Here is a 15346-nt window from a genome sequence, read left to right as displayed (position 1 = left end):
CACAGAGCCCGATGCAGGGCTCAAACTCACAGACTGCAAGATCATGACCTGAGCCAAAGTCGGATGCTTAACTGAGCCACCAAGGGGAGCCTAGCAACTTAAGCATCTAAATTAGCACTATTACTATTTAAGTAGCATATACATTGGTATCACTTTGTCCCTTTGGACTTCCTTTAAAAAAAAGTATCAGACCCTTTTATATTGTTTAGAAGTATTACATCTGGATAACTTAGAAACACATGTGTAGTTTATATGGTAAATATTAGCATAACAACCATTCCGAGTGACTGCAGATGGCTAAGAAAAACTGAATTTCCAAAGAAGTCATTTAAATTTTGAGTTCAATTTCTAGAACCTCATGGGGAAATGTTTTTGTTTTAAATACTAAAGTTTTTAGAAGTTTATGTAAAGTACATAAGACTTTGGTTAGGAAGAATAAGACAATTACAGCTCAGACCTAACAAATTGTTTTATAGATTCAGCTTTATATCAAGTATATTTTGTCTTTTGTTGTTAATACTGTGAATATTTAAGCGTAAGCTTACAAAATCTCCCTCTATTTCAGAAATGTTTCTACACAGCCCACTATGCACAATTTTTCACTAGCAATTCAATTTCTATTAGTTTTTAAGGCTCTTTAAAAAATATGTTTTACTTTGTAGAGCCAGGAAGCAGCTTGTTTCCAAAACTAAATGTAACCTCAACCTTTTGCCAAGGAAATCCCTTTACCTCCAGAGAAAATAATAATTTCCTTGACAAAGGGTTGGCATTCCATTTACCCTTTTAAAAAAAACAACACATACTTTTCTTGCTATAAATGAAAAATAGTCAAGGAGGCATCTTTTGCACCAGGGTAGAGAAAATGAAAGTTACAAATAATTTTACATATTTTATAATAAAATAATATGTACTTTTATAGAGAGCAAATTTTACATATTTATAATAAAATCCTTTCAGTTTAAAATTGAAGGTAGAACAGTTACATATTTACCTACATATCATTTAACCGGTGATCAGTTACTGGCATTCTGAACTATACAGACATAAGAAATGAGCAACAAAGAGCCCTTGACTTTAGTTAATAAAAACTGTTTCAAATTACTCATGGAAATTCTTATTCTGTTTATACCTTTCGTGTCTAAAAATAATTCTAGTACTAATTTTCACACACATATATGTAACAGACACTTCTATATTAACATTAATATTCAATGGCTCTTATGAGAATTTAATCCTCATTTTATATATTAAGGAATTGATTAAGTAACAGCTTGCAAATGGCAGAATCATGGGTGGAACTCAAGTGTTTCTTACTTCAAAGCTTGCATTCATTTTTTTTTTTTTTTTTACCATACAAGTTTAAAGATATGCTTTCTGACCTAATCAGAATAAAGGAATGAAATGGCAAAAGGCAGGCAATGTAGTAACAGAAAAGAGAACTAGGAAAGAAACAAACAGAAAAACCCTAATAAAAAGCCAAAATTAAAAGTCAAAAAAAGCACTACTGTATCCCCATCAGTGGCTCCGTATTGTAGGAATAAGTCGCTTCCCACACTAGCTTTTGAGGATTTCAGGAGACTAATAAGCACTAAAATGCCAACTAGTAGTCATAACAGTCTGTGTCATTTAAAAACAAAGGCTAGGTTTTGTTGAGGATACTGTGTTAATAAGGCAACAGGGTAGAAAATATTTTAAACAGAGAAATTTTCATCCAGTGGTTAAGATGAAAACATTAACACTCAAGGGACAAATTGTAGCTATCAAAAGCTTTCAATTTGCAAGCCTCATTCTCTGAGGATGCCAGGTGTATCACGTACTACAATAATATTACTTAAATTCACTTAGGTTTCTACGGACATATGCTTTAGTTCATCGGGATATGGAGGGAAGAACTTTGACCAATTAGATTGTTATCATGGTTAATGTGAGCGCATAAATTGCATTCATTGCCTTCAGAATTCGATTCCCGTACCTTCATTTCTGAAGACTTCAGTAAGGAAAAAGCAAATTCTAGAAACGAAACAGTTACTTGGGTAAACCATGATGGGAATTGACCTAATGACTTTTGCTGCTCATTACCTAAAAAAGAAGTTAATTTGAATATTCTACCAAGACTGAATTTACCTTGGATTATAAACATATTGGGCATACAATAAACAGTTGCTGAAAGAATGCATTTTGAAAGAACTGTTAAGGCAAATACTAAATGATGGTGATTACAATGATGATACTAGAACAAGCTGAGTAAATTCTTTAATTTGTAAATGTGCTATTTTATTGTTTCATAATTGAATGTGGTTTTTCCCCAGGAGTGAATGATCCGGGCAGTATACTTATGGCTATTTTAGGAAGGGCTTTTAAAACTCAGCCCCTTAATTCTCTCTTGTTCTCAAACTGTTTTCTAACCACTCTACAAAATTTTTAATTTATTTTTCAGAGTTCCTGCTTGAGAAGTGTTGTTGATCATTTAGCAGTGATGAAGTGGTATAGTATGTTGGAAGGGGGAGCATTAATAATTTAGTCCTAACTGGATACACAGGGATCCAGGATTTAACACTGAAACACTGGTTCGAGTGATTCTCTTTCACTGTTTTGATTTCTCTGAGATTTTCTGGTCTCGGAAGGACTTTAGGTTTCTTCTAACTCAACCCTCCACTCTACAGCGCATTTTTCTCCAGCATCCTTAATGACCTGTTCTCTGACTTCCGCTTCAAGGTATCCTCTCCTGGAGCTCTGGGGCTAACTTTATGTTGGACAGCCACTGATTACCTCTAATTAAGCCTCTAATTCTAATCAACCTCTAATTAAAGAACATTTCTCTTTATGTTGAATGCAAATCTTTCTTTGGAATAGGTACTCATTGGTGCTAGGCTTAAACTTTTCATAGCCTCTTAAAAATGTCTATGCTAGCTTTAAATAGAGCTACTATTCTCAGGCAGCATCTTTGTTGGAATCCATCAAGCACTGAGCATTGGTCACGTATATTCTGAGGATAACAGCAGTCAAGGCTATGCTCATGTAAACATGACATTTATCCTGTTTTGTTCTGGTGATCATTTGTTCTATGACCCTCAAAAGAAAAAAACAAGTGTATTTCAAAATTTTATAGTCACAGTTAGAAAAAAAAAACAATTTCCAAATTTAGAAGTAATGGAGTCAATATTGGAGCACCGGACTGCTGTTCAAACCCATGTACCTGAAATTCCCTGGGCTGTGAACATCTGTTTTAATGGAGTTGACAGCATACTCTGGCCTGTAGGTCCCACACCACACCTAGGGATAGGGATAGAAAAAGGAAAGTAGTGTGCTTAGGTTCAAAGATTATTTGTTTCAGAAAGCCAACTTCCTATTGCAAAAATTAAATTGGAATTCTGCATTCCCCAACCATTTACTCTTCAAATAATTCTTCAGTGATAGGCAACCAGAAACATAATTATCATTAATATGATATGATAGTCTGTTATAAACAATGAAAGTCAGTCAAGTCAAATGCTCTGCCATAACTGATTAAAACAAGAAAACTCAGCATGCAATATCTAACTTACTATGAAATTATAACTCAACATGATTTTCATATCTATCAATCAAAAAAAGATACACTACCTGGGCAAAGTTCAAGAAGAATAGTTGTTTGTGATTTAGGTCAAGTCCAGGAAGTAGTTTTTCTTCACCATTCTTTTTAACATAATTTTGATAGGCCTAGGCAGTTAATGAAATAGAAACATGATGTTTATAATTTTGAAATTTATGTATAAATCTATGCAAAAGACCATGTAACCAAGTAACCAAGTAATTAACTTTTTATATCAGGATCGCCATAATAATATATTTACATATGGAAACTTAACAACTATTTCATGGATTAGAAAGAAAACCAGAATTTATTTACAAATGGTCTGAAAATATCAATGATCAATAAATGTCAGTTGAATGAATGGATGACTTAAATAAATGATGAAAAACTTATCTAAATATTGTTCTATAGAGAGATGGATAAGTCTGGTTGTTGGAAGAATGGATTGCCAAGGGAGTTTGTGATGGTTATATTTAGCACAGTTATTACTCTTAGCAAAAAGACTTTCATCAGACTTCGTTTGAATGATTCAGGCCCAAAGTCAAGGCATTCCTTAAGATCTCTTAAAAATTAGTATCCTATGATTCTAAGCATAAAGATGAGCCGTTATTGTGGCCCCCTGGAAGACAAGGCAAAATAGACTGAACCTCAGTTGCATTAGGAAGAAGGAATTTAGGTTACTTGAATGTCAGAAAGTGTTCTTAATTCTTAAGGCTTTATGAACTCTATTAAAAAATGCAGTTTTTCTCCACTAAATATACTTAAGAGATTTACAACAAACTTTCTGAGATGTGTTACTTCCAATTTAATACAAAGGAAAGCGATCACTCAGATAGGCAGAAGATATATTTCATTTCTTCCTCCTTGCCATTGACATAGATTTACTGAGTATCTCCTTTGTAAAGATGCTAGGAGCATGGGGAAGACTTGATCCTGCTCCCTCCTAGGAAGCTCACAATATAGCAAGGGGACAAGGTATTAGATTCTATGATTTCACATATAATAAAATATTTGCACACTTGTAATTTGCTTCATTATAATAATTCTGTACTTGTTTTAGGTGAGGATCTTCATGGAAGTACCATCAACTCAGATTTTGACTAGAGTTTTACAGGAATGATTTTTAATCTGTCTGAATATTAGAATAACTGTGGGGGTTTGGGAGTATTAAGAGTGCCAATTCCGTCCACTTCCAGGCAAAATGAAGTGACAAGAACTGGATTTACCTTCCTGCTGAAACAACCAAATGATGGACAAAATATATGGAACAATGGTGCACATTACACTGGACATCAGGCAAAAAGGAGAGTGACCTCTCTGAGATGGTGAACATATAGGATAAGCCCTATAATTGCCCCAGTGTATTGCCTTAAGCATTTGCAGTTTACAACGTAGAGAAGAGAAACTCAATCAGAGTTTAAGGGACTGCTTGAGTTGAGGAGGAGCTGAGAGTTCAAGGACACCAAGGACAGAGTCCTGAAGAGGAGAAAGCCACACAGAAGAGGATCTCTAGAGATCAAGTATTCAGCTGAGTATGTGAGTATGCATATGAGCAAACTACCAGAAACTAGGGAAGGAACCATGAAAAAGGATTAGAGATAAAAATGCCTAGTATTCACACAGGACAAAAATGGAAGACCTTGAGTTTCACACAGTAGGGTCTTGCCTCAGCAGTGGAGAATAATTGTCCCTGGACTGAACACTACCCTAGTCCCACCAAATAAGTTGTAAAAGCAAGATCCAAAAGGATCAAACCATTTCTAAGGAATTTACCTGTGTCCAAGTATAAAGCTCAAGAATATTTGTGCGAAAACAAAATACCTAGTATCATAAGAGGTAAAATGCACATTGATTGGCATCCAGTCAAAATATTACCAAGCATTCAAAGAAACAGCAACGTACCACCCCCCACCCACCCCAGATTCTGTTGGGATTCATTCTTTTGGAAACTTTGCAGGCAGCTTAATCTCTCAAGTCTCACACTTTGATCATCCATGGTCACTGCCAAGTCACAGGTTCTACCAGTCATCTTTCCCTCACTGCTTCCCCTTTCCTGGCCCAACCATTAAGGCCCTCCTACTCCCCTCTAACCCATACATTTCTATAGTGGGAAAATAACCCTACATCTTCATCCATTGCATAGGACATTCCATCTGTGTTGGTTTTAGAGAAGCGTGGTTCTGTCCTGAGGCACCTTGACCCTTGCACCTTCTCAAGTAGACACTGCTCATTGTCTCACATGTGAGCTACCTCGGGGTTAGAAGAGGCATTTAAAACTACCCTCTCTCTTTCTCCTTGTTGATTCCAAGACCAGTATCCCTCTACTCTTTTGTGAAAATCCCTACTTTTTCTTGTGCGCATGGCATCGACTAGATCATCTTTCAACCCATCAAATAATGACATCTTTCATGGAAGGTTTGCAGTTACATCTCCAGCGCTGAGAATAGTAAGGTCCTCAACAAGTATTTGTTGAATGCAAGAATGAATGGAAGGCTAAACGAGATTCTAAGGGATGCTCCATGGATATACCCCTCTGGATATAATAGTTTGGATGATTACAAGGCTACATGCCACAAGGCCATATCACTTCAGTCCCTCACTGTATCAGTGTAACTGGACTGTGGTTGATGCTGATTATGGTTCCTAACTGCTTCACCTGCTGTGAAACTGGGGGTCCCATTTAGTACACTGATCAATGACTGAAAGAATCCTTTTTATGAGATACCTTTTCTAAAAAATTATTTCAGAGATTATTTCTTAGAAAAATGTTGCTTCCTCTATGGAACGTGCATGTCTCCTCGTTTCTGCTCATATAACATTCCATGTTTCTTCTCCTCAGCTTCTCAGGAGCTTAGACTGGTGTTCAGCTCAATCATAACTGTACTGCCCAATCCCCTTTTTCCCCATGTATTTTCTACTTTTTATTCATTGCTTACTCCCTACATTATATGCACCTTTTGCTAAAGGCTTTACATCAGTGATTAAGTATGATAAATATATACTCCAAACATTAAAATGGGAAACAATTATTACTCACTCTGTATGCTTGGCCAATGCCTCCATTATCAGCAATATTTTCTCCCAGTGTATTAATTCCATTGAGCTGTTAAAAAACAAAAGATGCTTAAAGATTCTTACCTGTATTTGGATTGTTAAGAAGGCATCAATAATGCACTTAAGATGGACTATATCTATTCCTCAAAAAATTGAAAATAGGGGCACCTGGGTGGCGCAGTCGGTTAAGCGTCCGACTTCAGCCAGGTCACGATCTCGCGGTCCGTGAGTTCGAGCCCCGCGTTAGGCTCTGGGCTGATGGCTCAGAGCCTGGAGCCTGTTTCCGATTCTGTGTCTCCCTCTCTCTCTGCCCCTCCCCCGTTCATGCTCTGTCTCTCTCTGTCCCAAAAATAAATAAACGTTGAAAAAAAAATTTTTTTTTAATAAAAAAAAAAAAATTGAAAATAGAAATACCATATGATTCAATAATTTCACTATTGGGTATTTACCCAGGGAAAACAAAAACACTAACTTGAAAAGATATATTTATTTACTGTAGCATTACCACAGCCAGGGCACAGAAACAACTAAGTGTCTATGGATAGGCAAACAGGTAAGGAAGAAGTGACACTCACACACACGCCCACACACACACAGGAATATTACACAGCCATAAAAAAGTGTGAGATCATGTCATTTGAGGCAACACGGATGGACCTAGAAGGTATTATGTTGTCAGGCTGAGAAAGACAAATACCATATGACTCCACGCATAAATGGAATCTAAAAAGGATGAATTAAAAAACCAGAACTATAGGGGCGCCTGGGTGGCGCAGTCGGTTAAGCGTCCGACTTCAGCCAGGTCACGATCTCGCAGTCCGTGAGTTCGAGCCCCGCGTCAGGCTCTGGGCTGATGGCTCGGAGCCTGGAGCCTGTTTCCGATTCTGTGTCTCCCTCTCTCTCTGCCCCTCCCCCATTCATGCTCTGTCTCTCTCTGTCCCAAAAATAAATAAAAACGGAGAAAAAAAAATTTAAAAAAAAAAAAAAAAACAAAAAAAAAAAAAACCAGAACTATAAATAGAGAACAAACTAATAGTTGCCAGAGGGAAAGGGGACAGGGGGATGGACCAAATGGGTGAAGACCAGAGGGATATTCAGGCTTCCAGTTATAGAATGAGGAAGGCACAAGAATAAAAAGCAGAGCATAAGGAATACAGTCAGTGATACTGTAATAACAATGTCAAGAGACAGATGGTAGCTACACTTGTGGTGAAACCACAGTGTATAAAATTGTCAAGTCACTAAATTATATATCTGAAACTAATGTAACATTACATGTCATCTACATTCAAACAAAATAAAACATCATCGTCGTCAACAACAACAATAAAAAAGACTGAATATATCTAAAACTTTTCAAGAGAGTGCTGATGACATACATGTTGTCCACCAGCTAGGTCCCAGGAGAAGTTTCCATACTGGTACACCATGCATTGGGATTGGTCTTTAAAATTATTTGCAGACTGTTGAGTCCACCAGTCAACAAGGTCTCCATCCTTATTAAAATTCCTGCCTGTAATATAATGATTTAAGTAAAATGGGAACTCATTACATCAAGAACTACAATAAGGTATCTTTAATCTGAAAGGCAAGGAACAAAATACCACTGTGTGAGAGAACACTACACTGGACAGGTAATGAGAGGAACTGCTCCCCTCCTCATCCTGTGTTGATGAAACCTGGGTTGCCAGGGCCTGCTTTGCTGATGTGCCTTAGTATTAATCCGAGCCTTGCGTCCACTTGGTTCCTGATATCTCAGCCGAGGCCACCAGGTAAACCACTCCTGAAATCGTGCCTTGTTTCTCTTGGAGAGTTTTCATGTTGACCAAGACTGTTTAATTTGATATTTTGAAACTTAAAAAGACCATTATTTTTATTCTGCATTCATTTCATATCTCAGACCCTTCATGAAACACACCGTGGACTCAGTTTCCCTCGACTTCAAGCACACAGAAAGAAGTGCCTTCCTCCTAGGGCTTTCCCACTAATGCTAAACACATTGATCTTTCCCTTTTTTGAGCTACAGTGGCATTTATTACATGTCATGTTTTAAGACTTCATTTTATCATCCTTTTAAATAGTTACTTATGATGTAGTGAATAAGAAAAGGGCTACAAATTACTTGAACTCACATCCTGATTCCACTAATTCCTAGCAATTCTTTCATGTGCCTTTACTTTTTTCCATTAAAAAAACTGAAATGGTATTAGTACCTACCTGTGAAAATTACTGTATAGTTGAATTAATAGACACTTTCATGAAATAAGACCAAACATTTATCATTGACAAATATCAGTGTCTTCTCAATGTAAATATTTGTGTTATTCCGTCAAGAGCGGAAAGCACACATTGCTTACCTCACTACTAGAAATTTCTGATCTTCCTAAGAACAATTTAAAAGGAATACTAAAAGTATGATTATTAGCCAGTGGTACATTGATGAATAAATATGCTCTTGTATTGATCAAGTATAATAACTCTTAATCAGGTTTATCAGCCAAAGGAAAGTGTCCACGGCACTTTACCATTGTCATCGAAGCCATGGGTGATTTCATGTCCTATGACCATGCCGATACCCCCATAGTTCAATGAGTTAGACTGCTGAGCACTGAAGAAGGGGGGCTGCAGGATGCCAGCTGGGAAGACTACAAAGAAAGAAGATGGTTAAAGATTATTGGCATTATTCTGTGATGGCAGGCCTGGGGCTGGCTTTCTGCCTGGTAAGCTATTTTCCAGTATGTCAGTTCCACTTAATTGTATATAAAAATCTTCTGTGATAAAACAAATGTAGGTCTTTTATTATTGATGACAACAGAGAGCTCATCCCAAAGCGGTACTGTAATCTATGATTTATAATCACAATTCACTTTACAAACTCTGCTAAGATTGTTTTTTGCTATAAAGAGTTTAGAGCAAGGGAAAATTATCATCTTCATTCAGAAAGTCTTTTCCCCACTGCAAATATTTGGGAGAAACAGTTATTTAATAACACAAGTATTTCTTTTAATGTCATCTCTAACATTTTATTCATCTACAATAGCTTGTTAAATAAACAGAACTACTCAATGAAAGGCATCCTCCAATCACATTGCCCAATTTTACTTTTAACAAGGCACCCGTGGCTGTTTATTTCCTTATTTTTGGTTGTTGTTCTTCCTTTTCTTATTGCCCTCACCTGCTCTAGACCCTCGAATATCAGTCCTTTGAGAGCAGAGATTTGTAGGCCCAGAGATACATTTGTTTATTTGTTGAGTCCATTTGTTTTTTGAGTTCATTATCTTCAGCATCTAAAACTAGCAAGGTGCCTGGAACATAATAGGTGCTTAAGAAATAGGTTGAATGGGTGAATGATCAATGATAAATGAACAAATGAATTTACTAAAGACTTTATTAAATAAATATTTTTATGTCTACCCTGACATCTGCATTAACTTGCTAGCTTTTTACACTTAGATGTCTCACAAACTTTAAATTTCATGTGTCAAACATCAAACTCATCATTTTCCCTTCTAAACCATCACTCTCTTGACTTTATTTCTGATAATGGCATCTGAAGGGTCTCAATCATCCAACATGAACATTTTTTATTTATCTTACATGCTTTTTTTATTGTTTAAATATTTGTTTATTTGTTTGTTTGTTTTTACAAAGTCTTATATAGTCTACTTAGGAAAAGACCAGGTCATGTACCTTCCTTCCAGAAGCGTTTCTTCTGTTTATCTCCTCCTATCAGTCTTATTGCCACCATCCTACTTCATATTATCATTCCTTGTCTTAAGAATTACTTAATTTCCATGGGGCACCTGGGTGGCTCAGTTGGCTAAGCATCCAACTTTGGCTCAGGTCATGATCTCATGGTTCGTGAGTCCGAGCCCTGCATCGGGCTCTGGGCTGACAGCTTAGAGCCTGTAGCCTGCTTGGATGCTCTCTCTCTCTCTCTCTGTCTCTGTCCCTCCCCTGCTAGTGCTCTGTCTCTCAAAAATAAATAACCATTAAAAATTAAAAAAAAAAAAATTTAATTTCCTATGTGATCTTTCCACTTCCTGTCTCACCCAACTATAATCTATCCTAGATCTAATCCATCCTGCAGCCAGACTAAAATGCACCTCTTTGATGGGGGGTAGGGGAAAGGGGAAAGTGGGTGATGGACATTGAGGAGGGCATTTGCTGGGATGAGCCCTGGGTATTGTATGGAAAGCAATCTGACAATAAATCCTATTTTAAAAAAAAACCACGCAACTCTGGTCATTATCACTCCCCTGAGAAAAATCCTTGGGTGGCTTTGATACTTTCTAACTAAATATAGCATCTTTTTCCTAGCCTTTGCCTCCATGGTCCTCTCCTACTTCATCTTCCTCATGCCCACCCCCTTCCTCATAGTACTCATAACTTAGCAATTTCATCTTACATGTTTTAAAATTCTAGTATCTACTGAGTTACATCCTGTAATAATAATAATAATAATAATAATAATAATAATAATAATAAAATCTTTGGTAGCAACACCTATTGCATGCAAAACCCTAGGCGACTGCTATGTGGGATTCTAAGAAAAGTCAAGAGAAGGTCCCGACCTTAAGAAATCTAAGATCTAGTTATACAGAGTAGCAAATGTTGTTTCTTTGTCTTTTGGGTGGGGCGAATATGGCATAGCCTTGAATGGATTTCAAGGATAAATATTGGATATTTACAGAGGAGACTTTAAAAATATGCTGGACAATTTAAATGCTCTCCAGACCTTTAAAAAAAATCTAGAAAGTTGCCATAACATCCAAAATGACAAAATAATTAGAAAATAAATACTTCTGTCCTTGGAGAATTTTGATGAAAGTTATACCTCACATGTAGCTGCCTGAGTTATCAACAGTGCCAAGAAATTATTTTTAGCTTAAAGTATTAAAATTATGTGCAGTACGTTATTCACTTAAAGTGAATACTATCTCCCACACTATGTACTTTGATTAAAATCCACCCGTTATATAAAATGCTCTTATGAAATGTGCTATCAAGACTAAACATTAACTGTAAAGATCCTGCTGCTTTAATTGTACCCTGATATGTCATTCTTCAGGCAAGTGATAATATTTTTATGGTTCATATTAAATACTAGTCTTCAAGATCAGCTTTGCAAATTATGATTTCTTGTTTTACACTATCAGCTAAATCTCAGTGATGAGGATTTTCCCCATTAGCCTATCACTATTACCAGTAGACTTCACAACTGTTGATAACAATTACTTAGTTGTACATTTTTTACATTCATGATTGTCAATTAGTTAATTACATAAGTCACTGGTCCATGAAACAAAAAACTGTGTTTCTCCCTAACTCCCATGCCCTCGCTTCCCTGGTTTATTTTTTTAAGGCTGCGAGCAATTCAATTTTAGAATCTTGTATAAAGCTTGATGACATCAGGTGAAATCAATTTGGGGTGGAAAAAAGTTAAAGATTATTTTTTATGTTAAATGGAATATCAATATGTTTGGAAACATTTGCTCTTAATTTTCAAGACTGAAAATGAGATTCCTAAGAACACGTAATGTAACTTTAGAAAATTTATTATTTCAATGTCATCATACATTACCCAGGTTGAATACACTAGATAATCCATGGGAGGTTTCTGGAGCTCTATGGAGCAAATGTGTGGGGAATAAGAACCAGTGAATTAAACACTTTCAGTATGCCTTCCTGTCTGGGAAGCTGATTTTTTTTTTAAATTGATGGAAACTGGCAGGGGTGCATAAGGCAGAATAGAGTCTTCCTGTGTGAGTTAGAACAAAAAGTGTTTGGAGTTGAATTAAAAAGAAGAAATTATTAATATGATAACTCCCTAAATGATAATAAAACAAGTTCTTTTTTACCATAACATAAAAAGGCCAATCCCATGAGAAATTACATGTGATCTAATTTAAGGTATTTGTGTGAGGGTAGGAGGGTCATTTATGAGACACATGCTATTCTATAGCTATTCTAATTCTGTAATGCGCAATTCCAAAATCAAAAGTTGTATATCTATGTATGTATACAGATACACAGACAGACAGACAGACACACACACACACACACACACACACACACACACACACACACTTCTATCTAGAAGAAAGATGAAGGTCTGGATCTTCAATTATTTTTAGTTAAGACAATCCCCACGTTGAAGATTTAAATGAATTGTCAAAGAAAAAACATACACATGTCAAAGATTTCTTCTTGCATGACACTTTCCTTTCCTCTGAATTGCTGTTATTGTAACACAAGCATATGAAAAGATGTTAACAATTTTTCAGATACTGAATTTCTACCTGATGAATTTATCTTCAGAATCTTTAAAAGGTCTTTCTTATTAAGAATGCTTATTGTAGCCAATTCTTGATTATTCAGAGGATAACTGACTACTTTGTGAAATGTTAGGCCACTTTTACCTTCTGCCTTTTTCCTTTTGCTGTGTGCTTCTTTGGTTAGAGGGTATCAAATTCAAATTGAGAACATTCTCTGGTCTTCTCTGATCAGGGAACCTCTGAAGTAAACCAATTTTGAGCCAGCTCCAGGGATATGAGGTAATTCAGAGCCTAACAAGATCCTGCCTTGACCTAAACTGTAGATCTGCTCTAGAGAGGGGCTGAAGGGATTATCATACCAGAGTGGTTCTACAAAAGGTCTGTATGGGTCTTCTTGCTGGAATGAATCAGCACCAGGTCTGATAGGATCCAGGGTCCTTCCTCAGCTGGATTAAAATAAAGCTGTATCTTTTAGTCTGCTCAAATACAGACTGAAGTCCAGGCTGCCTCATTTTGCCTTGGAATTCCATAAAAGCTCATTATCCTGTTTAACTCCAAGTCTATAATGAACTAGATATTATACTGACAGAACTAGTGAATATCAAAAAGAGGTCTTCAAAGTGAAGGCTCTCCAGAGAGAAAGGCACTTTTAAGAAAGGACTGAATGGTTTCTAGGAATACATTGAAAAGGGTAGACTGCATGTATTCTTAGTTGATCATTAAACAGACGCTGGTCTGGGTTTAGGTAATCATTGCACCAGCTAGGAAATGTACTAGACTAGACTTTGAACTAATTGATTTTAACCAACTGCATATGACTTACTTATTATTGATATGTTATAAAAAACAAGTCTTGGGGCACCTGGGTGGCTGTTGGTTAAGCATCCGACTTAATTTTACCTCAGGTCATGATCTCATGGTTGTGAGAATGAGCCCTGCATTGGGCTCTACACTGAGCATACAGCCTGCTTGGGATTCTCTCTCTCCCTCTCTCTCTGCCCCTCCCCCACTGGCTCCACTTGCTCCTACAGTCTCTCTCTCTCTAAATAAATAAATTAATTTAAAAAAACACACCAAAACCCCCCCAAAACACACACAACTTTTCTGATTATTTTATATAATTAATTTTCATGTCATATACCAAAATAAATTCCAGATGGCTAATGATTTACTCCAAAAATAAAGACCATAAACATACCAGAAGAAAATGTAGCTAATTTCTTAATTTAACTTTTCCTTGGTTTAAAAGCAAGGGGGAAAGGTATAATCGAACTTTAAAACAAAATCAGAGTTATAATTTCTTTTAAAGTTTGTTTTTTAACCAATGGTAAAAAATATTGCAGGATTTTCCACTATATCTAATCTAATTTGTAACAGAATTCAAGAAAAATGAGGTTTAGGGCATGAGATTTTATTTGAGAATAATGCTGAAAATATTTCCCCTCTTCATTCTCGACCACACTTTGAAATGAAGGGCTAGACTAAGTACACCTGGAGACACTGGCTGTACTGTTTGTTTAGTATACCTCTGATAGTAGTCAATCTGTTGGGTGCCTTTCTACATATTTAAAACCCTTGGGAAAAAATAGGTCCATTTATGTAATACTTAAGAAAAAGTTTAAAGATCTCAAAGTCTTCCCAGGGGAAAAAATTATATATCTTTGTTCTATTAAGTCATTTAGTTATTCATTATACCTCTCACTCATGTATTCATTTCTACACATATTCCTATAACATTACTACTCATGAACATATTAGTTTTTTTTTTGATTAAAAGTAGTTAAGCAAATATAATTTCACATGGTTCAACCTAATATAACTGACTTTTCAACTTTCTGAGACCTTTGGAATCTTCCAGAAAAATGGGTGATAGAGATCAGGACCATCCCCACCAGAGCTAACATACATAATTGCCTGGAGGGTGGGATTGCTGCAAAGCTGGTTCATGGAACCTTAAACTTATGCTGATGCTTAGAAAGTCCTAAAGTCAATATAACTTGATGGAGACATGAGAGACATTTAAAAAGCATTCAGAAATAAAATAAAAGTACTTAGACATAAGATAAACCATTTAGCCACAGATGAGAACATTGCAAAAGAAAGAAAACCACTTAATGTAATTTGTACTAACTTAAAATTTGCTATTACAGTGAAAAGAGGTACATGGATGCATTTACTTTTGAGGAGTATATTCAATAAATCAATAACTCGGCCTCTGCTGTGCTTTTATGGGGAGTACTTTAAATTGGTCATGCAATTCACTACAAGTTGGTAACAACAGAGAAATATTAAAGAATTGTTTAGGAATAGACCTTACCTATCTGATTTCTGCCTGAAGAATAAAATGCATTGACTACAGCTGCTCCACTTATCCACCTATGGAAAACATAAGAACTCATTACAAATTATACTATTATCATCTGATTCAATCTACTCAACG

The 15346-nt window shown here is 36.1% G+C and overlaps 1 protein-coding gene across 6 annotated transcripts in view; it reads right to left on the bottom strand.

The window, feature by feature from the left end:
• MME (membrane metalloendopeptidase) overlaps window positions 1-15346 on the bottom strand; it is a 100166-nt gene that overhangs the window by 5403 nt on the left and 79417 nt on the right. For all 6 annotated transcript variants that reach the window (XM_086674560.1, XM_086674564.1, XM_086674565.1 and 3 more), the window contains exons 17-22: window positions 15224-15282; window positions 9154-9273; window positions 8008-8141; window positions 6612-6677; window positions 3604-3699; window positions 3197-3273 (exon numbers count right to left, since the gene is read on the bottom strand). In XM_086674560.1, the coding sequence (XP_086530686.1) occupies window positions 3197-3273; window positions 3604-3699; window positions 6612-6677; window positions 8008-8141; window positions 9154-9273; window positions 15224-15282 (552 nt within the window). The remainder of the gene's footprint in view (window positions 1-3196; window positions 3274-3603; window positions 3700-6611; window positions 6678-8007; window positions 8142-9153; window positions 9274-15223; window positions 15283-15346) is intronic.

This window comes from Puma concolor, chromosome C2 (genome assembly GCF_028749965.1).
Source record: "Puma concolor isolate L17-30 chromosome C2, mPumCon1.1.hap2, whole genome shotgun sequence".
Classification (NCBI taxonomy): domain Eukaryota; kingdom Metazoa; phylum Chordata; class Mammalia; order Carnivora; family Felidae; genus Puma; species Puma concolor.
This window is presented reverse-complemented; position numbering and strand designations above follow the sequence as displayed.